At 40.3% G+C, this 27506-nt stretch overlaps 1 protein-coding gene and 1 long non-coding RNA gene across 2 annotated transcripts; one reads left to right on the top strand and one right to left on the bottom strand.

Moving 5' to 3' along the window:
* Positions 1 to 368: 368 nt before the first annotated feature.
* On the bottom strand, positions 369 to 3275 carry LOC133799929 (uncharacterized). The gene is made up of 2 exons (XM_062237917.1): positions 1356 to 3275; positions 369 to 1130 (listed from the first exon to the last, which is right to left on the bottom strand). Exons 1-2 carry the CDS (start codon positions 3273 to 3275, stop codon positions 369 to 371), a joined length of 2682 nt encoding a protein of 893 aa, XP_062093901.1.
* Positions 3276 to 14705: 11430 nt separating this feature from the next.
* On the top strand, positions 14706 to 18217 carry LOC133801958 (uncharacterized). The gene is made up of 3 exons (XR_009877078.1): positions 14706 to 14939; positions 15245 to 15502; positions 15649 to 18217. It is a non-coding gene; the product is annotated as an uncharacterized LOC133801958 (long non-coding RNA).
* The last annotated feature ends 9289 nt before the right edge of the window (positions 18218 to 27506 follow it).

Genomic DNA, 27506 nt, shown 5'->3' with positions numbered 1-27506 from the left:
TATTATCGTTTGGCCTAATACATCAAAATAACTGCACTATATTCAGCATCAGGACTGAATTGGATTATTTAATAAAAGACTAAATTATATATAAAATATTTTTTTAATATAATAATAATTTTATCAAACAAAACAATATTTAAATACTAACAAATAATAATTTAATATTACATATAAAAAAATTATATTAATATTTTCAATATTAGATATTATTATTTTTATAATAAATAAAATATATCAAACACATAATATATACTAAGTACAAGTAACGGACAAAATACATGTTTGTTTAGTTTTATTTAGAAAAATTATTATTTCTTTTTATTATATAAATGTTTTTTTTTTTTTTTGAAGGAAAATAATCTTTATTAAAAAGCATCACCAAGGATTACATTCAAGATAGAGGATGGGAACTCCCCCTCCTTATAGATACGATCAGCTGGGGAATAAAACGCCTTAGCAATAGCATGAGCGGCTTTATTCGCAGACCGTTTAACAAACATACAAGAAACATTATTAGAACTATTCCATATAGTCTTACACTCTGAAATAACATCTCCAAAATAAGACAACATAGAAACGTTACTTCTAAGTGCTTGGATGACCAGTAGGCAGTCGGATTCAAGTATCACTCGCGGCCAATTATACTTCTTTATCCAGCTTAATGCCTCCCTAAAGCCCATAGCTTCTGCCAACTCGGGTGCCACATGCCCATTGAAACAGCGAGACAAAGCTTCTATAGGATGCCCAAGTTCATCTCGAGCCAAACACGCGAAACTGTAGGTACCCAAATCTGGGAATAGAGCTGCGTCCATGTTGACTTTAACACTTCCTGGATTCGGACACTGCCATTTTTCCACCCCATCTGCATCTGTTAGATAAGCAGCAGTAGGGATATCAGATTTATGTTGAGCCTGGGACCACTGATTGAAGACCGAGTTGGACACCACAACAACAGAATTCGGAGCTAACCTCTTATTGCGCCACACCAAGTCGTTACGAGCTTTCCACAACCCCCAACAGAGCATGACTAATGATTGCCTACGAGTTTGATCCAGGAGCAGCCAAGTTTGCTCGATCCACTCTGCAAAAGAACCCCCAAACAGACGAACACAGTTCAGACCCAATGCCTTCCAACAATCTTGAGCGAAAGGACAGTTAATCAAACAATGGGTGATAGACTCCTCTTCGATAAAGCACTGTGGGCACGCAGATGGAACCGGCACATGCTTTTGACTTAGGCGAGATCTGGTTGGGAGATACCCGTTTGCCGCACGCCACACAACATCCTTGGCCTTGGGAGGCACCCATAATTTCCACAAAGAAACCCAAAAAGGTGACTAAGATGCCATTACCGCCTCCTCCTTTCGATCCTGCAACACACGGTACACGCTATTTACAGAAAATAGCCCTGATTTTTCTAACACCCAATACCACGAATCCTCTAGACGATCTAAACTCAGAGGAATACTCAGTATAATTTCGGCATCTTCTGGTGAGAATATGTCACGAACCAGGTCCCTATCCCACACAAGGGAAACTGGAATCATGAGTGATTGCACCAAGTTGTTAGTGAGCTCTGGATGAAGACTAAGCGGCGTACGATGGGTAGCCTTCGGGAGCCAGGGATCATGACCCATTCGAATTGATGACCCATTTCCTACCTTCAAACGGGCTCCTTCAACGACCAAAGAGCGTGCTTCAAATATACTCCTCCACACATAACTTGGGTTACTACCCATTTCTGCTTCAAGAAAAGACCCATTTGTATAATACCTTGCCTTAAAAAGTCTTCCAACAAGAGAATGGGGTTTGCATAATAATCTCCATCCTTGCTTGCTGAGAAGGGCAAGATTAAAGTCCTGTAAACTCCTAAACCCCATCCCACCCTTTGACTTGTGAATAGATAGTCTCTCCCAACTGCTCCAATGAACCCCTCTGTTATTGCTTGAACCTGATTTCCACCAAAACTTACACATCAGTTTCTCCATATCCTCACACATGCCCTTAGGAATAAGAAACACACCCATTGCATATGAGGGGAGGGCCTGTGCAATCGATTTAATGAGTGTCTCTTTCCCTGGCTTAGATAAAAATTTATTTTCCCAAGACTGAATCTTTGAACGCATCCTCTCTTTTAAGAACCCCAATATAGCATTTTTCCTTCTACCCAAAATGTTAGGAAGACCCAAATACATGCTGTGTTCATCGGCCTCCTGCATATTTAAAATAGAACACATCTCTCTCCTGCACGCCTCCCCTGCATTAGAGCTAAAAAAGACTGAAGACTTGTTTAAATTGACTTGTTGGCCTGAAGCTCTCTGAAAGATACTTAGAGCATCCACAACATGATACGCCTCCTCAGCCGTAGCCCTACAATACAGATAAATATCATCCGCAAAAAACATGTGTGAAATAGAAGGAGTCGCTCGGGCAACCTTACAACCCCGAATTTTCCCTTGCCTCTCAAAATCAGATAATAAAGTAGATAACCCTTCGGCACATATAAGAAAGAGATACGGCGAAAGAGGGTCGCCTTGTCTGAGCCCTCTACTAGGAATAATAGGGCCAATCTCCTTTCCTTCTGTGGTAATTGTATAACGCACCCCACTGACACACCTCATTATCAGATCAACCCATCTTGCATGTAGCCCCATCTTCTGCAGCATTGCTTCCAGAAAACCCCATTCCACTCTATCATACACCTTGCTCATATCGAGCTTGATGGCCATAAATGCTTCTTTTCCTGCCCTCTTTCTCTTCATATAATGCATTACTTCAAAAGACACTAAGATGTTATCAGTGATAAGTCTACCTGGAATAAACGCACTCTGGGCCTCAGAGATGACATGGTGTAATACGTTCTTCAGTCTATTAGCCAATACTTTGGACACAATCTTATAAACCACGTTGCACAGTGCAATTGGTCGTAGGTCAGACATGAATTGGGGGGCAGACGTCTTTGGAATCAATACAATATTGGTCTCCTTCAGTTGAGTGCCGAAATCTCCTTTCTCCATAAAATTGAGAACATCTTGATAAACGTCAGATCCCACAATGTCCCAGTATTTTTGGTAAAAACCTGGGTTGAAGCCATCTGGACCTGGGGCCTTATCTGGGTGCATCTGGAACAACGCTTCTTTCACTTCATCCTTATCAATCCTGGCCAACAGAGTCTGATTCATATCATCTGTAATCTTCCTTTGAACCCCTGAGATGATCCTCTCCCAATTTGTATCTGACGCAGTAAATAACCCAGAAAAGTAATCAAACATGAGGGTCTCCAAACCCTTACCCCCACTCTAGATCACGCCCCTCAGCATCTTTTAACGAACGAATCTGGTTCCTCCGACGTCTCGAATTGGCCTAAGCATGGAAGTATCTGGTATTCTGGTCTCCTGCTTGCAACCAAAGTTGCTTAGAATGTTGCCTCCAGTAAACTTCTTTCTGAGTCAGCACCTCAAACAACTGCGTATGTACTTCTTTATAACGACGAACAGATTCTTCATCCCGCCTCCCCTTTATCACCTTCAGGATATTATTACACCGAGATATTCTGTCAGAAAACCGCCCAGTTATATTCCTTCCCCACTCCGCAAGCGCTGTACTACAACACTTTAGCTTCAACGCAAAGGGGTCGTCCTTATAGTGCATCCATACATCTTGAATAAGTTGACGACACATAGGTTCCCTACACCAAGCGTTTTCAAACCTGAACCTCCTAGGGCAGCGCGTGGTCTTGGTGAGGCCTATATCGAGCCAAATAGGAGTGTGGTCCGACAGGGAGACCCCCATATTAAAAAGGCAAGCCCGAGGAAACAGATTTCGCCACTGCCCACAAACAAGGGCTCTATCCAACCGCACTTCTACCCACTGATCCGATCCTCTCCCCTTCTCCCATGTAAATTGATAGCCCACTAGATCCAGATCGATAAGGTTACACTCCGCAACAACTTCCTGAAACCCATTAACTAACCAAGAGGGATACTGCCGGCCCCCTCTCTTATCAGAGTGAGACAGAGTATTGTTCAGATCCCCGATGATACACCAAGGCAAGGAAGATTCCCTCACCAGACGACGAATCAAGTCCCAAGAGTGATGGCGCAAATGGCGTCTGGGCTCCCCATAAAAGCCTGTTAAGCGAAACCAAGGATGCCCCACTAAGCGTATTTTAACATCAATATGGGAGCTACTAAAGCTTAGTAACTCAACTTCGTGGTGTGCACCCCACATCATTGTTATACCACCACTGCTACCCCGTGCATCCACAGAAATACAGCCTTCAAACCCCATGCTCTTGCTGACATACTCTAGTCTTTCTCTTCTACACAACGTTTCACACAGGAAAACCACTGCGGGACGCTTTTGGATAATAATCTCCTTAAGGAATTGAACGATCCGAGGGTTCCCAAGCCCCCGAAAATTCCAACTCAAAAGACTCATGACGAACGGTGGGTCCACCCTGTGGAACCCGCCAATTGACCGTTTTTTGGCTCGCATAATGCACCTTGACTCCTCCCCTGTTCCTCACCTTCGACGTAAACTGCATGCTCCTGAACCAGAATAGTTCCACGTGTGGTGATGGGCTGCTCACTTTCGAGCCTGTCTAAGTGGATTAAGCTTGACCTCACATCCTGGGCCAAAGGTTCATTCAATTCATGGCCCAATCCATCATTTAAAGTATCATGTTCCACAATGCCATCGTGGACCCGCCTCCTTTTGGGATTAATAAAACAATACCCATCATTTTGACTAGGCAACTCTATTTCCATCCTCCCTTCATTATTAATTGCCCCATTGTTTGACTTGCCACCTCCCTCATTCACGGCAAGCCTCTCTCCACCAGATTCCTCACCTAAATGCTCCAAATCATTTACAGATTGCACAATAATAAAAGCTCCAGATTCCATTGCCTTTTTTGATACAGATCTTGCGGCATTTAGCTCCACAAATCCTGGCCTATTACTTCCCCCAGATTTCACGCGATTTGCCTCCCCCAATCCCGGATGATTGACGTCAACCCCGTTCCCATCAGCAGTCATACTCCGATTCAATATTCCTGGCAAAATTGGCCGCGCCGCCAAATCACAGAGCCACCGCGCTCCAATTTGTTTGTTTGATCTTCTGTCAGGCGCTTTCATGAACATGCCATAGGGCTTTGGTATATCCTCCAATCTAGCTTCAAAAAGCCTGTGACAGAACCGCTCGGAATGGCCTATTAAACCACAGATAAAGCAGAACGTAGGTAAGCGTTCATACTTAAAGGATACCCAGAAAAACTCCTCTTTCGCTGTGAAAATATTCATTCTTCGCTTGAGAGGTTTATTCACCAGTATACGGACCCGCACTCGCAGAAACTCCTTCCAGGTCCCTGTAAAATTCTTAGGACAGGATGACACGAAACCTCCCAGAAACTCCCCAGTCGCTTTCAAAACTCGTTCCGACATAAAACCAGCCCTGAGATCATACACTTGAACCCAAATCTCTATGGTATCAAGCGGCATTAATAACGGATCATCTCCACCTTTTAACCGTTCTAACAACAGGGGCTGCTTGTTGAACGTCCACGGCAATCCGTCCAAAACTCTGGCGATGTCAACTTCATGGAAGAACTGAAAGATGAAACGGTTAGTCTCAAGTTCTCGGACGAACATTCCCATCCCCGGTCTCCATTGCGATGCCATAACATTGCGCACCGTCTCGAAGTCAGCTACGCGATCAGAAAGTAGCCTACCCACTAAGCACCACCTTCGATCGATCTCATCCTCCTCCCTCACGTTCCCTGCGAATGCCACTCCTCTGTCCTCTTCGTCCCCAATCTGAAGATTTTGCCAGTCAGATTCCAAGTCCTCCACGGTCCCACTCGAAGACGCCATCTCACTCCAACACGACAGGAAGAAACAAAAAAACTAGGCTAACAGTAATGGCTACGAACTCCGGCAAGGAACAGCATGTCAACGTACGGACATGACTTTTTTAAATCCAGGAATATACCCTCGGCTAACAGGCCGAGCTTTTGGTTAGGTGCAATAGACAAACTCCCGACTTATAACCTGAGCCTCCCAGTTGGGAACAAACATACATGTATATAAATGTATATTTTAATATATATATATATAGGAGAATTTCATGCTCTATGCATCATAATATACTGAAATTAAAAAATATGACAACATAATTAGGTATCCAAAAAAAAATATTTTTGTAAAATTGTAACCATAGTACCCTTCCCATTAATTCTTATTTCTCTCTCTCTCTCTCATAACATATCTTTCATGTTCTCCCTCTCTTTCTCTACCAAGGCGGCACATCCACCACCACCACAACCACTACCTTACGTTGACTTTTTGTAACGCCCTGGATAGCCAAGACCGTTACACTGTGTACTTATAAAGGTGCAGGACTTGCTAACCAAGTCATTAATTTGGAAACGTGTCACTAAACATGTAAAAGCTAAGGTTAAAAAGGTTTTGGTCTCAAAAGACTCATTTCATATATTTAAACTGTAGTAAACATGGGATTCCATATGAAAATAAAGTTAGAACAAGTTTACAGACTCCCAAAAATACATGAATATCCACTAGCCATACTAAGGAAAAACAGATAGTCTTTAGGTTCCACGTCCTTGCTTAGATCTCAACCGTGGCGGCCGAGCACCTGGCTATGTACATTCTGCTCGCTGAGCTCTCCAATCAGGGCTGATCTAATTTTCCCTTGCCTTTACCTGCACCACGTAGCACCTGTGAGCCAAGGCCCAGCAAGAAAACATCGTAAACAACTCAAACAATAATAACAGACAAGTAGTTCAATATGCATGTATTCCCATCAGATAATCTTCAACAGACATTCAGCATATGCAATCCAATTCAAGATACATTCTACCACATATAATACTCATATCACATAATATTCAGGGCCGACGACTTAGGCCGCACCCTCTATTTAACCCACTGACTTCCGGCCCGCTTAAACCGAGCTTAGTGCATAATAAGCTTTCCTCGGCTACCAGTGGCCAAGCCGCGCCCTATACGCTAGTGAAACCCTTGGCACCGTTAGGCCGTTGGTTCTCTAAATGGCTTGCATGGCATAATGCCATCTTTTCAAGCATTTACGTTAGGGAGCCCTTAGTCCCGTCTTATATAATCAATCAGGTGCAGTTTTCTTACCTTTAGTCTGTGCGATTATTGAATTACGAGCAACGCCTCTCAAGCACGATCCGTTCCCGAGCCTAAGCTTTTATCACCTAGCCACAACCAAAGTATAGGGTTTCATAAACACTCAAATATAGGTTTCCGATTATAAAACTAACTCTCGGGAATCCGAATTCCACCAAGAACGGTGGTGAAACAAATCCCAAACACACCAGACCATCTTCCCGAGCCTAAAACCCTCAAAAACCCATGTGTGCAACCAAGGGCTGCGGCCCCTGAAGCTTAGTCGCGACCCTTCCCTAAAACAGAACCTCACCCACGCTAAACCACACACGCGCCGCGACCCTTGCCTTGGGTGCCACGGCGCTCCCCCTTGGCCGAGCCTCCTTGGCTCCTTTGCATGCTAGGGCCGCAGCGCTCTAGAACAGAGTCGCGACCCTTTCCTTCGAACCCAGAATTTACACCATTTCTAAGTCTGAAACCTCACCTTAAACCATCCCAAAACTTCCCAACTTCTTTAGCATGATCTAAACAACATAATTCCCAAGAAAACACAGCCTAGCACACTCTAATCTCCTCCTTTCAATTTCTGAAACCCAAGTGCTATAAACACTCAAACCCAATTTAAAACCTTTAAACCAAGATTTGAAGCTTACCTTTTCTGTTGAATCACTCCACCAAGCCAAAGTCAAGCTAAGTCCCCAAGCTTTCCCTCTTAATTCTGCCTTAGAACATCAAAACCATTTCTGTTTTAGCACTTAACCAAAACCCAGCTAGAACTCAGAATTCAACCACAGAAAAGAAGATTAGATGCTTTACCTTAATCCCTGTTTCAGTTCCTTGATTTACTCCTGAGCTAAACCTCCAAATCCTCACCACTAATCCCAGAGATTCTAGCTTATTATTCCCCTTAGTTTTCTGTGTTTCCTTGCCTTTGTTTTCCTTGAACGTGAAAGTGAGCTGAGGTAAAGTGTTTAGTCGGTTTGTGTTTTTTCTTCTAAAAGCTTCCCTATGTCTAACTTACCTATTAAGTTAATCCCGAGGCTCGGGGTGCCGGAACCGTTCCCGAGGCCAAAATGGTAAAATCCCCCAATATTCCTGCCTAGACATCCTAACCTCAAATATATCTCCATATATTTATTTCCATGACCCGATAGTCCAAATCGGTACCCGCTATCTAAAAGTACCCCCGACTTATCCAAAGTCATATCTTAAGCCCCGTTGTGACTTTTCCCGCTATCTAACCCTAGAATCGTCTTGAGTCATGCTCTGCGAACCTGTCCACATAATAATGTGGTTCTCACATATATCACATATTTATTTCATATCATATTACCACATAATATAATCAATTATCATATAAACATTATTAAACATATAATGACTCATTAAATCACAATTATTCCATTAATGCCCTCCTGGCACACTAATCAAGGCCCTTAAGCCTTAATAATGAATTTGGGTCGTTACTACTATCCCCTCCTACTGAGAATTTCGTCCTCGAAATTTACCTGAATAGCTCAGGATACTGATCCCGCATCGCCGTCTCTAGCTCCCAGGTCTCTTCTTCGACCTTGCTATTCCTCCATAATACTTTCACTAACGGAATCGTCTTATTCCGCAGAACTTTATCCTTCCGATCCAAAATCTGAACTGGTCTCTCTTCGTAGGACAAGTTTGTCTGTAGCTCCAAATCTTCATATCTCAACACATGTGTTGTATCAGAAACATACTTCCACAACATAGAGACATGAAACACATTATGAACTCCTGATAGGGACGGTGGCAAGGCCAGCCTATAAGCCACCTGCCCGACCCTTTCCAATATCTCAAAGGGTCCAACAAACCGAGGGCTCAACTTGCCCTTCACTCCAAATCTCCTCACACCCCTCAACGGTGAAACTCGAAGAAACACGTGGTCCCCAACCTGGAACTCCACGTTTCCACGCTTAGGATCAGCGTAGCTCTTCTGTCTACTCTGCGAGGCAAGCATTCTAGCTCGAATCTTCTCAATGGCCTCACTAGTCTTCTGAACCATATCTGGCCCCAAATATCTTCTCTCACCCATCTCATCCCAGTGAATAGGCGATCTACACTTCCTTCCATATAACATCTCATAAGGAGCCACTCCAATCGTGGACTAATAACTGTTGTTATAGGAAAACTCAATCAGTGGAAGATACTTGCTCCACGAACCCTCAAAGTCAATCACACATGCCCTAATCATGTCCTCCAATATCTGAATCTTCCTTTCAGACTATCCATCAGTCTAAGGATGAAAAGCTGTGCTAAACTTCAGTTGAGTCCCCATGGCTCTCTGCAGAGCTCCCCAGAACTTAGAGGTAAAGATAGGGTCTCGATCAGATACAATAGACTTTGGAACCCCATGGAGACGAACTATCTCCCTCACATATAGCTCCGCGTACTGTTCCACGATATAAGTTGACCTCACTGGTAGAAAATGAGTTGACTTGGTGTATCTGTCCACTATCACCCACACCGAGTCATGAAGTCCAACCGTTCTAGGCAATCCTCCCACGAAGTCCATTGTAATATCCTCCCACTTCCACTCTGGGATACCCAAAGGCTGCAGCAATCCCGCTGGTCCCTGATTCTCAGCCTTAACCTGCTGATAGGTTAAGCATCTAGATACATACTCAACTACATCCTTTTTCATCCCGGGCCACCAGTATAACGTCCGTAGATCTTGATACATCTTCGTGGTACCCGGATGAAGTGAGTACGGCGTAGTGTGGGACTCATCTAATATCTCACGCCTAATCCCCTCATCCGCCGGAACACATATCCGTCCCTGATATCGGAGCAGACCTGTCTCTGAAACTGAATAATCCTTAGCTGTCCCCGCTAAGGCATGCTGCCTACTGTCCTACAACTGCACATCTGTTAACTGACCCTCCTTGACCCGCTCTAGCAGGGTCGACTGCAAAGTGATATTAGCTAACTGGCCCACAACCAGTTCTATCTTTGCCCTGACCATCTCATCAGCCAATTCTCTCGAGATCTGAGTAGAACTATACAACTGTCCTGGGCCCCTCTGGCTCAATGCATATGCCACCACGTTGGCTTTTCCAGGGTGGTAAAGGATATCACAATCATAATCCTTAACCAACTCCAACCAACGTCTCTGTCTCATATTCAGATCCTTCTGCGTGAAGAAATATTTTAGACTCTTATGATCAGTATATATCTCGCACTTCTCTCCATACAAATAATGACGCCATAAGGTGGTGGTGGTGGTAGTGGCGCCTTGGTAGAGAGAGAGAGAGAGCGTGATATGAGAGAGAGAGAGAGAGAGAAGAAGAAGAATTAATGGTGGTAGTGCCATTTTTGGGATGCCTAATAATGTTGTCATATTTTTTAATTTAGGAAATATTGGATTTTTATTTTAGTAATAAACAACTAATGAAAAGAATCTAATGATACAAAATTTACCAAAATAAAAAAATGATGATACATAATCAATGGAACTAAAATATATACATACGATCTTGGAATTTAAATCTAGATGAATGCTCCCTATTATTTTTCCAAAAACATAATAGAAATGTAAAATAACATGGCATATATATGAACATCAGATTTGTAAATTTACATAAACACAAAGATGCAGAAACTTACTATTGACCTGTGAAATTGGCCAACGGTCGTATGTACAGTATATGACACCTTTTGAACAAAATAAATAAAATGTATGACAGAGTACAAATATCTTAAACAAACAAACATAAATTTTATAGTGGTTCAGCTCTATTCTAATGAACTATAATAACCTAATCCACACAGTTTTTAGTATTGAATCACTCGATAGACAATTACACTGATGAACAGAAGTATTCACTCGTTACTAATTTGCCCAGAGTTTCTTCCAAAATATTCATCAGATCCCCTTCAATGAAGCCATGGGTCCTTTATTTATAGTACCCAGGGGCTATTACATGATCAGTAATATTGGGATTGTGGTTTGGTGCACAATTATTAGGTAGTGGAGATATGTGTCCACATCCCCATGATTATGAGATCATGGGTCTTCTCATTATTTCTCTAGATTGTGGTAGACAATGCATGATTGAAACCTCTGGGAAAATGCTAAGTCTCGGTTGGTCTATGAGACATAGGTGTTAGGCCCGATGACCTTTCAGAGCTTGGGTGCTAGGCCTGATGACCCTCTGGGTGGTAGACCTGTTGATCCTCTGGGTGCTAGGCCTGTTGATCCTCCAGATGATTTCAGCATGAATGAGCATTAACTTTATCCAACAAAGTGTATTCGGGAGTTTAGGCCGACCAACCTATGAAGAATAAGGTGGGCTGACCACCCATGTGGCTTTTGAACATCTCAGGCCGACCACCCATAGGGGGTTAAGGCCAGGCTAACCACCCCTAGGGGGTTTAAGCCTAGTCGATATCCCTATAGGTCCTGGACCTATCTTTTTTGCTCATCGTTCTTTTTTCAATACTCCATCATTTTTCCCTGATTTGTGATGCCACATGCTGCTTTCTCATTCGCCACATCATCCCTGGATTTTCAAGGGATAACTTTTGCCCCCCAAGTTTATTGTAATGTGTTCAACATCACGGTAAACTTGATCTGGCCTGAGAAATATGTAACGCCATGGATAGCCAAGACCGTTACACTGTGTACTTATAAAGGTGCAGGACTTGCTAATCAAGTCATTAATTTGAAAACGTGTTACTAAACATGTAAGATCTATGGATAGAAAGGTTTTGGTCTCAAAAGACTCATTTCATATATTTAAACTGTAGTAAACATGGGATCCCATACAAAACAGAGTTAAAATAAGTTTACAGACTCCCAAAAGTGCATAAGTAACCACTAGTCGTACTAAGGAAAAACAGACAGTTTTTAGGTTCCATGACCTTGCCTACACCTCAACTGTGGCGGCTGAGCACCTGGCTATGTACATTCCACTCGCCGAGCTCTTCAGTCAGGGCTGATCTAACTTGCCCTTGCCTTTACCTGCACCACATAGCCCCGTGAGCCAAGGCCCAGCAAGAAAACATCACAGATAGCTCAAACAATTATAACAGACGAATAGCTCAGTAAGCATGTATACCCATCAGATAATCCACAACAGATAATCAGCATATACAATCCATTACAAGATACATTCTATCACATATACTGTTCATGTCATATAATATTCAGGGCCGACGACTTAGGCCGCACCCTCTGTTTAACCCACTGACTCTGGCCCGCTTAAACCAAGCTCAGTGCATAATAAGCTGTCCTCGGCTACCAGTGGCCGAGCCGCACCCTATGCGCTAGTGAGACCCTTGTCACCCTTAGGCCGTTGGTTCACTAAATGGCTTGCATGGCATAATACCATCTTTTCAAGCTTTTACAATAGGGAGCCCTTAGTCCCATCACATATATTCAACCAGGTGCAGTTTTCTTACCTTTAGTCTGTGCGGTTATAGAATTACGAGCAACGCCCCTCAAGCACGATTCATTCCCGAGCCTAAGCCTTTATTACTTAGCCACAACCAAAGTATAGGGTTTCATAAATACTCAAATATAGGTTCCAGTTATAAAACTAACTCCTGGGATATTAAATTCCACCAAGCACGGTGGTGAAACCAAACCCGAGCACTCAAGACCACTCTCCCATGCTTAAAACCCTCAAAATCTCAAGTGTGCAACCAAAGGTTGCGGCCCCCAAAGCCTAGTCGCGGCCCTTCCCCAAAACAGAGCCTACTCCCTCACTAAACCACACACGTGTCGCAGCCCTTGCCTTGGGCGCCGCGGCGCACCCCCTTGGCCGAGCCCCCTTGGCTTCTTTGCATGCTAGGGCCGCAGCGCTCTAGAACAGAGCCGCAGCCCTCCCCTTCGAACCCAAATTTTACACCATTTCAAAGCTCAAAACCTTACCTTAAACCATCCCCAAACTTCCCAAATTTTAACCAATTAATTCCCAACTTCTTTAGCATGATCTAGACAACATAATTCCCAAGAAAACACAGCCTAACACACTCTAATCCCCTCCTTTCCATTTCTGAAACCCAAGTGCTAAAAACACACAAACCAGCCATCAAACTCAATTTAAAGCCTCTAACCAGGAGTTGAAACTTACCTTTGTTGTAGTATCACTTCACCAAGCTGTGACCAAGCTAAGCTCCCAAGTTTCCCCTCTTAATTCTGCCTTAGAACATCACAACTAAACTTGTTTCAGCACTTAACTAAAACCCAGCTAAAACTCATAATTCAACCACAGTAAACAGAGTTAAATGCTTACCTTAATCCCTGCTTCAGTTCCTTGATTTTCCCTGAGCTAAATCTCCAAATTCTCACCACCAAACTCAGAAATCCCAGCTAGTTTCCCTTGGTTTCCTTTGTGTTTCCTTAAGCGTGAGAGAGAATGAGCCTAAGTGTTTAGTCGGTTGTTTATCTTCTAAAAGCTTCTCTATATCTAACTTATCTATTAAATTAATCCCGAGGCTCGGGGTGTCGGAACCATCCCCGAGGCCGAAATGGTAAAATCCCCCAATATTCCCGCCTAGACATCCTAACCTCAAATATATCTCCATATATTTATTTCTATGTCCCGATAACCCAAATCACTATCCGCTATCTAAAAGTATCCCCGACTTCTCCAAAGTCATATCTTAAACCCTCATTGTGACTTTTCCCACTATCTGGCCTTAGAATCGTCTTGAGTCGTGCTCAACGAACCTGTCCACATAATAATGTGGTTCTCACATATATCACATATCATATTACCACATAATATAATCGATTATCATATAAGCATTATTAAACATATAATTACTCATTAAATCACACTTATTCCATTAATGCCCTCCTGGCACACTAATCTAGGCCCTTAAGCCTTATTAGTGAATTTGGGTCGGTACAAAATATATCGTAGCAGTACTCTAAAAGCAAAGTGTAACGCCCTCCTAATCTAGGACAGTTACACTGTGTACTTAAAATTGTGTCAGACCTGCTAATCAGGTCATTTGGTTTAAAATGTGTAACTAAGGTTAGTGACAAAGGTTAGGGTTAAAATTTTTGGTCAAAGAACAGTTGACTTTTATTTCAAAATTTTATATAAACATGGGATCCCAAAATATTACAACTAAACTTTTTTGTTAAAAAATAAAATAATTATACACATCAAGGTTACATCAGCCGGCCTAAGCGGCAAAACAGGGCTAACACCCCAGTTCCTCTGAGATAATCCCGACCGTGGTGGTCGAGCAGCCGCATATGTACACGCCGCCATAGAAGCTCTCCAACTCATAGCTAGACAAGCTTTCCCTTTCCCTTACCTGCACCACAAAGCACCCGTGAGTCGAGGCTCAGCAAGAAAACTCAACATATCACTACAACAAAAACTACTAACCACAACACTTAAATCTAATACAATTGAAAAATTATTATGGTATGTGTTAAAATTTTAAGCGAGTCACTCAAATTTTTTAACGCTTATCTTTTTTTATGTTTATGCCCCTAATTTTCGCTGCTAGGTTTAAAAATTGCTTTCTTTCTTATTCTACTTAATTCTCTCTCTCTCTCTCTCTCTCTCTCTCTCTCTTATCACTCATCTCTCTCTAAATCCCTAATGACGATTTGTGCCTCTGGTCTCTCACAACCCCTTAACAAAGATTGATTCCCCTTGGGATTCCTTGAATCGTTATGAGACAGCTACATAGGGACTAAGCCCAAGTTAATCCTTATCTAAACATCTCAGTTCATCCATTTGCAACTTCCAGTATGTTCATGTAGCTCCTTTGCACCATAGCAGCCATGTAGACCCTTTTCTTCTTTGTTACCTTCGTATTTTCTTTGTTTATATATATATATATATCTGTGTGTGTGTGTGATTAACGTTTATGCCTGATTCTTTTTTGTGTTGTACAACCTATTATGTTATATATAGATTTACAATAAAGTTGTTAGCATTGCAAATTTATAGTCAAATGAATAGAGACACTATCCACGCTTCTCTCTCTAATTTTTTTTTCTCCTTAGACATATTTTCCTCTTTCACTTACATTTTTGAAATGTTTTATTATTATAGTTTAATTCTTTTATGGAAAAAAATTCATTTCAGGACTATTGATCAAGCCAACTGAAGTAAGAAGTTGTGCTTTTTTAAGCAAAAATGATTGCTTCAGAAAGATGGGTCAAAGCCTTTATAAGTTTGAAGAAGCAAGAGAAACAAAAGTATTTAAGCTTAGCAAAAAATCTTCAACATTGATCAAGTTTTTATTTATGTGGTCACACTAGTTTTCAAGATCTGCTTTAGGAAAGGTGGGAGTAAAGAGCAAGAAATGGAGACTACGTACGATAGAGTTTTTCAGGGGATATGGTATGGAAACCTTTGACAATATATATATATATATAAATGCATTCTCTTCCTAATACATTTGATAATTTATGTATATATGTTTATATATTAGATCCTAGGGCTTTAGATTAATGATTAACTTGTTATTTTTTCAATCTTGGTTGCAGGGAAGTGAACTAATTTTTGAGAGAAGACAAATTAATATTAAATACTACATATGATATTGTGTAGTTTTATTTTATTAATTCTTGATCATGATATCATTAATTTGGTGCTTTCTTTCCTTGATTGTTGTGGTTAAAAGTTGAAACTGTGCACTTTTTCAATTTAAGCTGGTCCTTTTAAGTCATTAGGTGGTTTAGTTTTTAGTTGGAATCTCATTTATGGATCTTGAACTTCATAATACTAACCAGAATGAGAATGAGATCAAAGAGCTGGAAGAAGGTTTGATAATTTATCAGCCTTCCTTTGCAAAAGATATCAATTGATTAAATTCTTGGTATTATTTTCTTGAAATTATTTGTTGATACTGAAGGATCATTGTAATGTTTTTAGGAATGATCTTCAAATCTAGTAAAAAAGACACCATAATGGGGGCCTATGTACAGATTTACTTCTTGGACATGCATGTTCCAAACTTATGCATGCTTTATGTTTTTCATAATAGCTTTTTGTTTGGTTGTTTCTTCAATTTTTCAATATCTCTATTTGTGTTTGTATTTGGATTGTGTTAAAGAGATTGTCAATATCTCTCTTAATGTTGCAAAATGGTCTTTGATTCATAAATAGAAGGGATCCTTCTCCAGCAATGATTTTGGTCCTAAATTGTAGGTTAATCAAACTCCTAAGTTTAGTCTATTGTGTTTTCTCTCTCTTTTTTTCTTTTTTTGCCAGTGGCTTCGAACTTAAAGCACACCCTGTTGTTGGTTTTCGTAGCTTAGTTTATTGTGGTATTCTGTTTTTGTTTCTATTTTATGAGTTTCTTATGGCTTGTTGGGGTTAAAATTTAAGCCCTCTAATTTACAATTGTTGTTTCGTTATAAGTTGGCATATATAATAATAATATCTAGTTATGCGGGAGAGAACTATAAAAAACATATAAAAATCTCATGTTTCAAAGGGATGTTGTACTTTTATAAGTGTTTTTTCTTTTGCCATAAATCTGCAACAAACGAAAAAATAAATAAATAATAAGATTAAGCTCATATGGTTATATATATATATATTATTATTATTATTATTATTATTATTATTATATTGTGACGTAGAAATATGTGTTTCTAGTGGATACAAGCATGTTTATGTATAGCAGCACAATAAAACTTTCGCTTAGCTTTGTTTAAATTTCCAACCAAATAGAACTTAGTCTAAATACATGGTCATGCTCTATATTTAATCTCTCAAACTACTTCAGACTAATGAATTGGCACAACCATATATGCTCTTTATTGCTTCTTTTTTAGCAAGCCTAATCACATGTTTGCCTTGCACACATATAATATGAATGTCATATTTAGATTCTAGGCCATTGGATCTTATATATATCTTATATATCTTATATATATATATATCTTACATCATGCAGCTATTTTTATATGCACTGAAACATATGTAGTGCTTTTTATTGCTTCTTATATTATGCTAATATATTTATATGAACATAACCATTTGTTAAATGATTATATATATAAACATCTTTGACCTTGTTTGCACCACATATAGTGCCCATACGCAGCTTTCAGTACATATTAAAGATAAGTTTCATGAGCTAATAAAGTGCATACATGGGACCTATTAAGTAACTCTTCGCTATTATCAGAAAAATTAAGTGGCCTATTTTATATGGTCTATTTTGTTATTCTGGTTCCTTTTTGAGAAAATTAGTTCTAGCTTAATTAATTTCTTTTAAAGTATACCATAACACAAAAAAAAAGTATTTTATTGTCTTGTATATCTGTTTGCTACTACTGTCTACTACCATGTTTGACTTTAATTTAATTTTGGTGTTTATACATGTAATGTAAGTACACTAATGTGTGAGTACTGAAATACTTAAGTAAGAGTTTCTATATTTGTTGAGATAGAAATGATATTATGAAAAATAAAATTGACAGACTACTAAAGATTATTGAAATTTGTTTTTTATGATGTCATTTATCCATTTCTTGATATCAATGTTGTGTTTTAGTTCGTTATACTTGCTTACAAACTAGAGATTTAAATTTCATCAATATAATATGATATTTCTTTATAGATATGAAATTTTTTTGTATTTATAAAAGTTTTCTATATTAACATAGTCACATATATAACAGAGGTAGAAAAGAATCTGGGCATGATTTGTAATTTGTACCAATAATATTTTATTTTTACAGTTGGTATTGTTTCTTGAATGATATTAAATGCCTTAATTAGTTTTTCAAATGATGTCAATCTTTGGAAGCTTAATTATTACATGGATGATATATAATATTATTGCATTTCTTCTTGTATAAGTTTTACTATAGCATTAGAAACACACAAATCTTAGAAGGCCATTTACATTTATGCTGATGAGCAACCCAAGGTTGAGTAGTTAACTGGAAACTTGATGTTGTGGAGAAGAAAGTAGTATGAAGATTCATTGAAGAGGTTTGACATGGAACGTTGTTGCTAATTTGCAGTAATCAAAAGAATAATTTATTTTTCTAACTTTGTACACTTGTTACATATTCAGTGATAATAGAATTCTAAATAACTGGAATGTATTTAGTATTATAATTTTTAAGATAAAAAGACTAATTATTGTAATTCTTTTCATGAAACTAATAAAAAAATATTTATATTATCTTGTTTTTCTTCAAGTTTAATTTTGTTTCTTTATGTTTGTAAGGAAAAAGTGTTATACAAGTTTATATGTAGGACATTAGCTAAATTTTTTATAAATTTTGTAATAATGTTTAAAAAAATATTATTATCAAATACTTATAAGTATAAAATTGTGTTATGCAATATGCAAAAGATGTGTTATTTTAAAATTTATCATAATACTACTTTATAAGTGACAAAAAGTGTTATATAATCGAATATAAATAGTACAACAAAACACTTATCCAATTGTTAAAATAATACAACAAAAGTGTTATCATAAACTGTACAGTAATACTTCTCTATAACTACAAAAAAGTATTATGCAAAGTGCTCCGACCTACGATAGCACCGCTTTTCTTAACACATCGAAAATTGTTATGGTATATATTTGATAATACATTTTCCATCTTATTGAAAGAAATTTTTCTTGTAGATGCATGAATAAAGAATATAAACCTTGAAATATACATGCAATACAATCAGTAATAACAATCAGTAGATGCTATCATTTATGTTCAAGCAAATGATCATTGGATCAACCTGGGGCCGCTGCCCTAACCAATTCTCGGGGCCTATACCCTAGCTACGTGACTGTACAGTCACATGGGGCCCTCGCCCTTAGCTCTGTCTCACTAGCCATAGAGCTAGACCAACCCCATTGGTTCAATATCGACCTTAAATTCAACCAACATAATAGTACGTTACTTGTTTAGGCCTAAGCCTTTTGACCAACGAGCAGTACATTATTGCTGTCCTTGACTCATAAGTCAAGCCCTGATCCAGGATTACATACCTCAATACAGAAAACAGATGTGGATTGTAATGACCCAAAATTACTAATAAGGCTTAAGGGCCTTGATTAGTGTGTCGGCAGGGCATAATTGGAGGTTATGTGAATTAATGGTGAGAAAGCATGTTTATGAGCATCGGATAAGCATGCGGGCCATATTTGGTTTGTAAGGGCATAATTGTAATTTTGGCTCGTTAGGGCATAAATGTGGTTATTTGTGATAAACTGTTGAGACCACATTATTATGTGGATATATGTGTTTGCAGCTTTCGGCACAAGGCGATCCTAGGGAGCAAGTAGCGGGAAAGTTACAACGGAACCCGATACCTGACTTGGGACAAGTCAAGGGGTACTTCGGGTGTTAGGTGGTTATTTGGGTTATAGGGTTATGGAAATAAATAATTGGAGATATATTTGAGGTTAGGAATCCTAGGTGGGAATACCGGGGAATTTTACTATTTTTCACTCGGGGACGTTTTCGGTACCTCGAGCCTTGGGATTGACTTGGCTAAGTTAGGATAGGTTAGACAAAACTTAGAAATTGGTGGAAACATCAGGGACCGACCCTCCCCTCTCCCTTTTATTTTCTCTCAAGGAAAACTATTGAAAACTAAGGGGATTAGCTTGAAACACAGGGAAATTGAATGGAAGATTTGGAGGATTAACTCAGTGGAGGCTAAGGAATCTAACTAGAGACTAAGGTTGAATTAAGGCAGAAAGCTTGGGTGTTAGCTCAGGAATTGCTTGGAGGATTGAGTCTTCAGTGAAGGTAAGCTTGAATTGATAATCTAATGTCTGAATTTCAGTGTTTTCTTGACCGGTTTTGGGATTCTTGTATGTGTGGGTTGCAGAAATTAAAGTGGTGTTTTGATGGGTTTCTAGACTAGATTCCTGCTAGCTTGTGTTACTGAAATCATGCATGAATGTTTGTGAGAATTGGAGTATGTTATTGGGATGATTATGAGAGGTTTTGAGTGAGGTTTGAGAGTTGAAAATGGTGGTTTTTCTGGGTTTGAAAGGGTCAGGCCGCAGCATAGTTCTTGGGGAGCCGCGACCCTTTGAAGCTGATGGGTGCTGGAGAAGGAGGGCGGGTCGCGGCATGGGGCATGTAGGGCCGCAGCCCGTGTCTATTTCTGGATGAGGTTGAGCTCTGTTTGGGGCCATGCCGCGGCATGGGGAGGCTTGAGCCGCGGCTGTTAAGGATATTTGTGTTTTTGGGTCTTAAAGCATGGGAACTTAACCTAGGGTGCTCGGGGTCGATCCCACTACCGTGCTTGGTGGAATTCGAGGTCCCGAAGGATAGAACATTATCTGAAAACCCTTATACAATTAATGATGGAATCCTTTACCATGGTTGTGACTAGGTGTACGCTTGGGCTCGGGGGAGGATCGTGCTCAGGGGTCGTCTTTCCTAATTAAAGCACTTGGAATTAAAGGTAAGAAAACTGCACATGTATATGTGGATAGGGTAGGACTAAGTGTTCCCTATATTTGTATGCATTGTTATATGACTATGATAAACCATGTGAAAATGTTGGGACTAAGGGCTCCCTATAATTGGATGAATGTCACGAGGTGGTATTATGCCATGGGGACATGTGATAAACGGCCTAAGGGTGTCAAAATCAATACTTGCGCACAGGGCGTGGCTCAGCCACTGGTAGCTGAGGACAGCTTATGAATCACTGAGCTCGGTTAAGCTGGCCGAAGTCAGTGGGTATAACACTGGGCTTGGCCTAAGCGAGCCATAGACAGTGTATTCAATAGAGGGTGCGGCCTACGGGCATTAACCCTATTTGTTGCTTGACTTGTATTCCATTGTTAAATATTGTGTATGATATGCTGAATATCTGGAATTAGATCATTGATCATTGACTGATGTCCTAGATTGAATGAATGCTATGTCTTTGATTAATGTCTTGTAATTCATTTGGTCATGCTCTGTAAACCATTTAGTTGTTGATACCGATTATGCAATGATACTATGTTTTCTTGCTGGGCCTCGACTCACGGGTGCTACGTGGTGCAGGTAAAGGCAGGGGTAAGATGAGTTGACCATGAGTTGGAGAGCTCTGGGGACGGGGTGTACATTTTCAGCTGCTTGGCTGCCATGGTTGAGGGATTGTACAAGGACGGGAACCTAAAACGTGTATTTTGCAATTAGAGTGGCTTGGTTATTTATTTGTTTTGGAAATTCTGTAATTACGTTATCTAAACCTTGATTTGGGATCCCATGTTCCAAACATGTATTTTAATGAGAATTATTTGTTTATAACCAAAATCTTTTAAACCTAACATGTTTGTGTCATTAGATTCACATTTTTATTTAAATAACTTGATTAGCAAGTCTTACACTATTTCAAACAAACAGTGTAACGGTCTTGGTTATCCAGGGAATTACAACTTGGTATCATAGCATCCTAGGTTTAAGGGTTCCTGGAGATAGGCTAGACATGTACACTCGCCGCTAAAGACAAGCTCGACTCAGGGTTCTATAATTGAATATATGAGACTATATGCTTATGTTTTGATTGAAATATGAATGTATAATGTTGTATGACTATAGGGAGCATGAGAACTGATTGGGCCTAGCCCTTGACTATTGTGTGATGAGATAGAGGCGTGCTGATCTGCATTGCTGTTGCATGTGAATGTATATTTGGATAATGGTTTGCATACCGATTGAATGTGGGTGACTGCCTGAGTTGAATTTATATGTTATTCTTGTTTATTGGCTTGTAGGAAGCATGATAGAGTGTGAATAAACATGGTAGTAATAAATTTGGTAGCTAAATGCATAGAATTGTGGATTAATGTTTATTATGCTTTATGTGTGCATGATTATTGTGGTTATTTGGACCTGGATGAGGTTTGGTTCGGAGTGTGAACCTCAGGGCTGAGGAGTTTAGTCATCAGTGGCGGATGAACTTAGATTGCTTGCATCCAGAATGGTTAGGTAGACCTGGCATTGTATTACAGGAGGGTTACAGATGATAGCTGGGGTTGGAAACCTCCATCTGCCCCTAGAAGTCGCAGAGATGTTTGCTAGCATGTGAGTAAATGGTGTTGGTTTAATATAAGGAGACATGCAGATAAAGACTATTAAATGGAATACCTAAAAGGCGTTATCCTCTAGTTTGAGGAGGAAAGTTTGGGTTTGTCTAAGAATTTGTTAGTGGATGGGCAAAGCTTCCTTGGGTAAATGAAGATCAGAGGTCATAAATAAGGAGTTGCGCTAAGTATTTGTGGTAGAAGGATGCCATGAAATGGTATTTAGACTGAGATATTGGCATGATGGGTTGGAAAGAACTCAGATGGTGATTTGATAAAAGAGGTTATAAAGGCATAGTCTGAGCTACGGAGGCTATTAGGCTTCTAAGCTTGATTTAGAATGATAAGGTAATGACAGTGTATGTCAGTGAGCTTTGTGAGTTGGGTAATTCGGTTTGAAAATTGATATAGGTGGGTGTAGCTAGAAAGGATGACCCATATAAGGATTAAACTTTGGAATGGTCCAGGGTGTAGGGCCGCTCCAATGTATGAGAACTTCGTCTGTATTTTGACATCAGAGAGGGCCATGTTATTTGAGATTTGGGAAATAAGGTATAGAGGCAAGGGATGCAAAAGACAATACTTCCATTGGTAGAATTCGGTACGGGTAGATTCCCGGTTATTAAGGTAGAAGAACCCCAGACAGTGCTATGGCACCTAGTTTTTGACAGGAAAGGGTCTGATCTACAAGATGGACATCAGGACAGTGATGGGAACCAGTGAGGTTATTTAGTATGCACCTGAGGCAGGAAATGCCACCTGGAAGGATGCCAGGTGAGGGCACAACTTCCACATGGAATGATTTGCTAGGTTGGGATGGATTTCCCTTGGTTAGGGAACGGAAGACTGGAATGCCTTGTTACATTCGAAGTTCGAGGCTAGTTCCTCGAAAATGATTAGTTAACTGGATGGTTCACGTTTCTAGTTATGTAACGAGTTGGAAGAGTTCAGTGTTAAGAATGTACCAAGAGAGATTCAAACATAGAGAATATGCCTCAAGGGTACTGTGCGAGAGGCTGAAGATATTAGTATTTGTTGGGGAGAAATTAGAAACTTCTGGCAAAGGAATTGGGATACAAGTAATTGAGAGGTTCGTGGTGAGAGCAATAGAGCTCGTCATATGGAAGCCTCGACATGAGTCAGAGTGAGAGTGAATCTGTTAAGAGACAACCATGGATTGTTGGGGATATCATTTGGAGTACTTCAATTGGACTGAATGGAAATTAAGCTGACCAGTAGGGAATTCAGATGGGTATACAAGGAAAGATTGGGTGTGCTTCAGGGTCGGGCTACAGGCAGGTTTGGTAACAAGAACATTATGGAAGATGGTACTGGTTTGACTGAAAGAAGTACTGAAGCAGTCGAAGAAGTTCGTCCTTGGGGTGAATCAAATAGAGCATTGTATTGTGGGAATTGTTGGCATCGTCAGTTAAGGATGAAAACTTTTAATGTCGGGTACAAGACGAGACAATGTCTCGAGGAATTGATTTACGATCTGGTTATTACCAGCTGGAGATCAAGGAAAGAGACATTTCATGAATTACTACTTGTACCGAGTAGGGTGTGATGAATTGGTAACAAAGGTTGTTAACTTGTTCAAGCTTCAACAAGACAGGTAAGTTCTTCAAGCAGAAAGTATAAGAACGGTGTGGACAGGTCTCCTTCAGGTTTACGGGCAGTATGTTGGATTACTCTCCAGTCAGAAGTGGGAAGCAAGCGACCATTACGCTAATGATATTAGTACTGAGGAAGCAGGGACACAGGTAAGGCTCCATGAAGTGTCAGTTTGGTCTCGCCAGGGGTATTCAAAATAGTGCTACAAGAAGAAGAGGGGCCAGGTATGAAGAAATTTGATTTGAAGCCACAAATAAGCTATTGAAGAACGTTTGAAGGACAATAAGTACAACAAGACTGGCAAGCGCGTCATCTACCACATGAGTATCTTCGTAGACAGCTACACTAGAGATTAGAGAAACAATAAAAATTGAAGTTAGACTGAATGGATAGTGTCAGATCAGAAGTTCAGAAGACAGGGTAAGAATTGATTAGCACTCGGTGATGCAAGGATATGCGTGTTATAGTTGGATATAGAAGGGTAGCATAAAGGACCTAACTTCTGGTAAAGATATGAAACTGTGAGGGTGCATCACAGGTTAGGGCATGCCCAGACTCAGGCTGATGTAAGGATGGATCAAGTCTCGTGGAAGGTAAAATGGGAAAAGGATCGATATACCTAAAGCGATAGATAGGTAGTGTATGCATAGAGTAAGGTGATGAGCGTTTGGTCATTTGTAAGAAAGATAACGTTGAGACCAAGACTTAGTGGAATGTAATGGATGGGTGGTTGGTGTTGGAAATCCTCGACTGTACGAGGGGAAGGTTTGATTGGAGGCGGATCTCTTACTTGGGAGGTGTGTGTCCGTTAAAAAGAACGTCATGGATTAAAATGGACTGGACAAGGTAATGATTGAGTTAATATAGCCTTAGTGTGTGGTGATGGACAGGTATGTATTCCTTTGGGAAATGGAATTCAAAGTGATGGTTAGGTGGAAACTGGGAAGAATCCTGTCAAGGTATTATGAGTTAGGGTACAAAGATCGGATGAACGATCTGATGAAAATTTGGCATGGAGATGGGCATTCTAAATGGATATCGTTCCACCTCCTAGGGTATGTCGTACTGGGAAGTTTGAGCGGGTGACAGAATCTAGTAAGCTCGAATGTTGAAAGGTAAAGTGATATGATGGTAGATCATAGGAATGGGCCACGTTATTAGAAGTAAGGTGATTGGACAAAGAAACTCAGCAGAATGAGTTAGCATAATTTGGTGTGTATGAACTGGTAATGGGGTAGAGCATTGCTAATGCTAAATTGAGACCCTATAGTTTTCCAAGTTTTGGAAAGGGACTAGAGAACGAAGAGAACAGAGTGGGAATTTGGAATTAATGATTGATTGCAGATAGGATAGCAATCTGAGGGCTTAACAGTTATGTTAAGGGATTAGGCGTTAAATGTGCAAACATTTGGGATATTAAGGAAGGTGTACTCTTTGATGAGACAGTCACGGTAGTGGATGCTGGAGTACAGCTAAGGTGACATGGCATAGGATATGGTAAGATAAAAAAGCAAGGAGTACTATGCAAGGTAAAGAAGTGAAATATAGTGGATACTACGGTTTAGTATTGGTTCAGGGAAAGACCAAAAAGGTTGTTGCAATTCTTAAGGCAGGAGTGTCTGCCTATCTGAAAGGACATAGGAACTTGTAAATTGTTAACTTTGGAATACAAAGTTCCAGGACGAAAGATTTGTATCTCTCCAAGTGGGTGTAGACAAGGGAAAGTATGTTATTCTGGGAAAGAAAAGGGAGTTCTGACTCCCAATTCAACAGAAATTCTGAGGTTGTTCCAAGGGTTAGACTGAGGGCCTATAAGTTGATTTCACCTTGGTAGGGGTGATGACTCGTAAGTATTTCTAGCATCGAGAATAAATCGATGAAGCGATCGTTGTGAACTAAACAGACTCTAGAGTTTCTGCAGATCTTATGTGCAAGCAAAAGTTTAAAAAAGTATGGTAATCGGACAAGATTGTTACTCACGCTTGAGTGTTATCGAAGATTAAGAGTAAAGGCGTTGAACCTTGGGATTTATAGTCAGAGGTATGAGGTTTACTATCTAATGTGTTCGAGTAAATTTCGAGGACACAATTATTATAAGTAGGGGATAGTTGTAACGACCCAAAATTACTAATAAGGTGTAAGGGCCTTGATTAGTGTGCCGGCAGGGCATAATTGGAGGTTATGTGAATTAATGGTGAGAAAGCATGTTTATGAGTATCAGATAAGCATGCGAGCCTTGTTTGGTTGGTAAGGGCATAATTGTAATTTTGGCCTGTTAGGGCATAAATGTGGTTATTTGTGATAAACTGTTGAGACCCCATTATTATATGGATATATGTGTTTGTAGCTTTCGGCACGAGGCGATCCTAGGGAGAAAGTAGTGGGAAAGTCACAACAGGACCCGATACCTGACTTGGGATAAGTCAAGGGATACTTCGAGTGTTAGGTGGTTATTTGGGTTATCGGGTTATGGAAATAAATAATTTGAGATATATTTGAGGTTAGGAATCCTAGGTGGGAATACCGGGGAATTTTACTATTTTTCCCTCGGGGATGTTTTCGGTACCTCGAGCCTCGGGATTGACTTGGCTAAGTTAGGATAGGTTAGACAAAACTTAGAAATTGGTTGAAACATCAGGAACCGACCCTCCCCTCTCCCTTTTCTTTTCTCTCAAGGAAAACTTTTGAAAACTAAGGGGATTAGCTTTAAACACAGGGAAATTGAATGGAAGATTTGGAGGATTAACTCAGTGGAGGCTAAGGAATCTAACTAGAGACTAAGGTTGAATTAAGGCGAAAAGCTTGGGTGTTAGCTCAGGAATTTCTTGGAGGATTGAGTCTTTAGTGAAGGTGAGCTTGAATTGATGATCTAATGTCTAAATTTCAGTGTTTTCTTGACTGGTTTTGGGATTCTTGTATGTGTGGGTTGCAGAAATTAAAGTGGTGTTTTGATGGGTTTCTAGACTAGATTTGTGCTAGCTTGTGTTACTGAAATCATGCAGGAATGTTTGTGATAATTGGAGTATGTTATTGGGATGATTATGAGAGGTTTTGAGTGAGGTTTAAGAGTTGAAAATGGTGGTTTTTCTGGGTTCGAAGGAGTCGGGTCGCGGCATGGGGCATGTAGGATCGTGGCCCGTGTCTAATTTTGGGCGAGGTTGAGCTCTGTTTGGGGCCATGCCATGGCATGTGGAGGCTTGAGTCGCGGCCCTTAAGGATATTTGTGTTTTTGGGTCTTAAGGCATGGGAACTTAACCTAGGGTGCTCAGGATCGATCCCACTACCGTGTTTAGTGGAATTCGAGGTTCCGAAGGCTAGAACTTTATCCGGAAACCCTTATACAATTAATGATGGAATCCTTTACCATGGTTGTGACTAGGTGTACGCTTGGGCTCGGGGGAGGATCGTGCTCGGGGGTCGTCTTTCCTAATTAAAGCACTTGGAATTAAAGGTAAGAAAACTGCACCTGTATGTGTGGATAGGATGGGACTAAGTGTTCCCTATATTTGTATGCATTGTTATATGACCATGATAAACCATTTGAATATGTTGGGACTAAGGGCTCCCTATAATTGGATGAATGTCACGAGGTGGTATTATGCCATGGGGACATGTGATAAACGACCTAAGGGTGCCAAAATCAATACTTGCGCACAGGGCGTGGCTCAGTCACTGGTAGCTGAGGACAGCTTATTAATCACTGAGCTCGGTTAAGCTGGT

The sequence above is a fragment of the Humulus lupulus genome, chromosome 9, assembly GCF_963169125.1.
Source record: "Humulus lupulus chromosome 9, drHumLupu1.1, whole genome shotgun sequence".
Classification (NCBI taxonomy): Eukaryota; Viridiplantae; Streptophyta; class Magnoliopsida; order Rosales; family Cannabaceae; genus Humulus; species Humulus lupulus.
This window is presented reverse-complemented; position numbering and strand designations above follow the sequence as displayed.

Coding starts and splice junctions, on each gene's coding strand:
- LOC133799929 (XM_062237917.1), bottom strand. CDS start 3,275: ATGTTTGATTACTTTTCTGGGTTATTTACTGCGTCAGATACAAATTGG. Junction 1,131..1,355: donor AGGATCGAAAGGAGGAGGCG/GTAATGGCATCT, acceptor GATTGTTGGAAG/GCATTGGGTCTGAACTGTGT.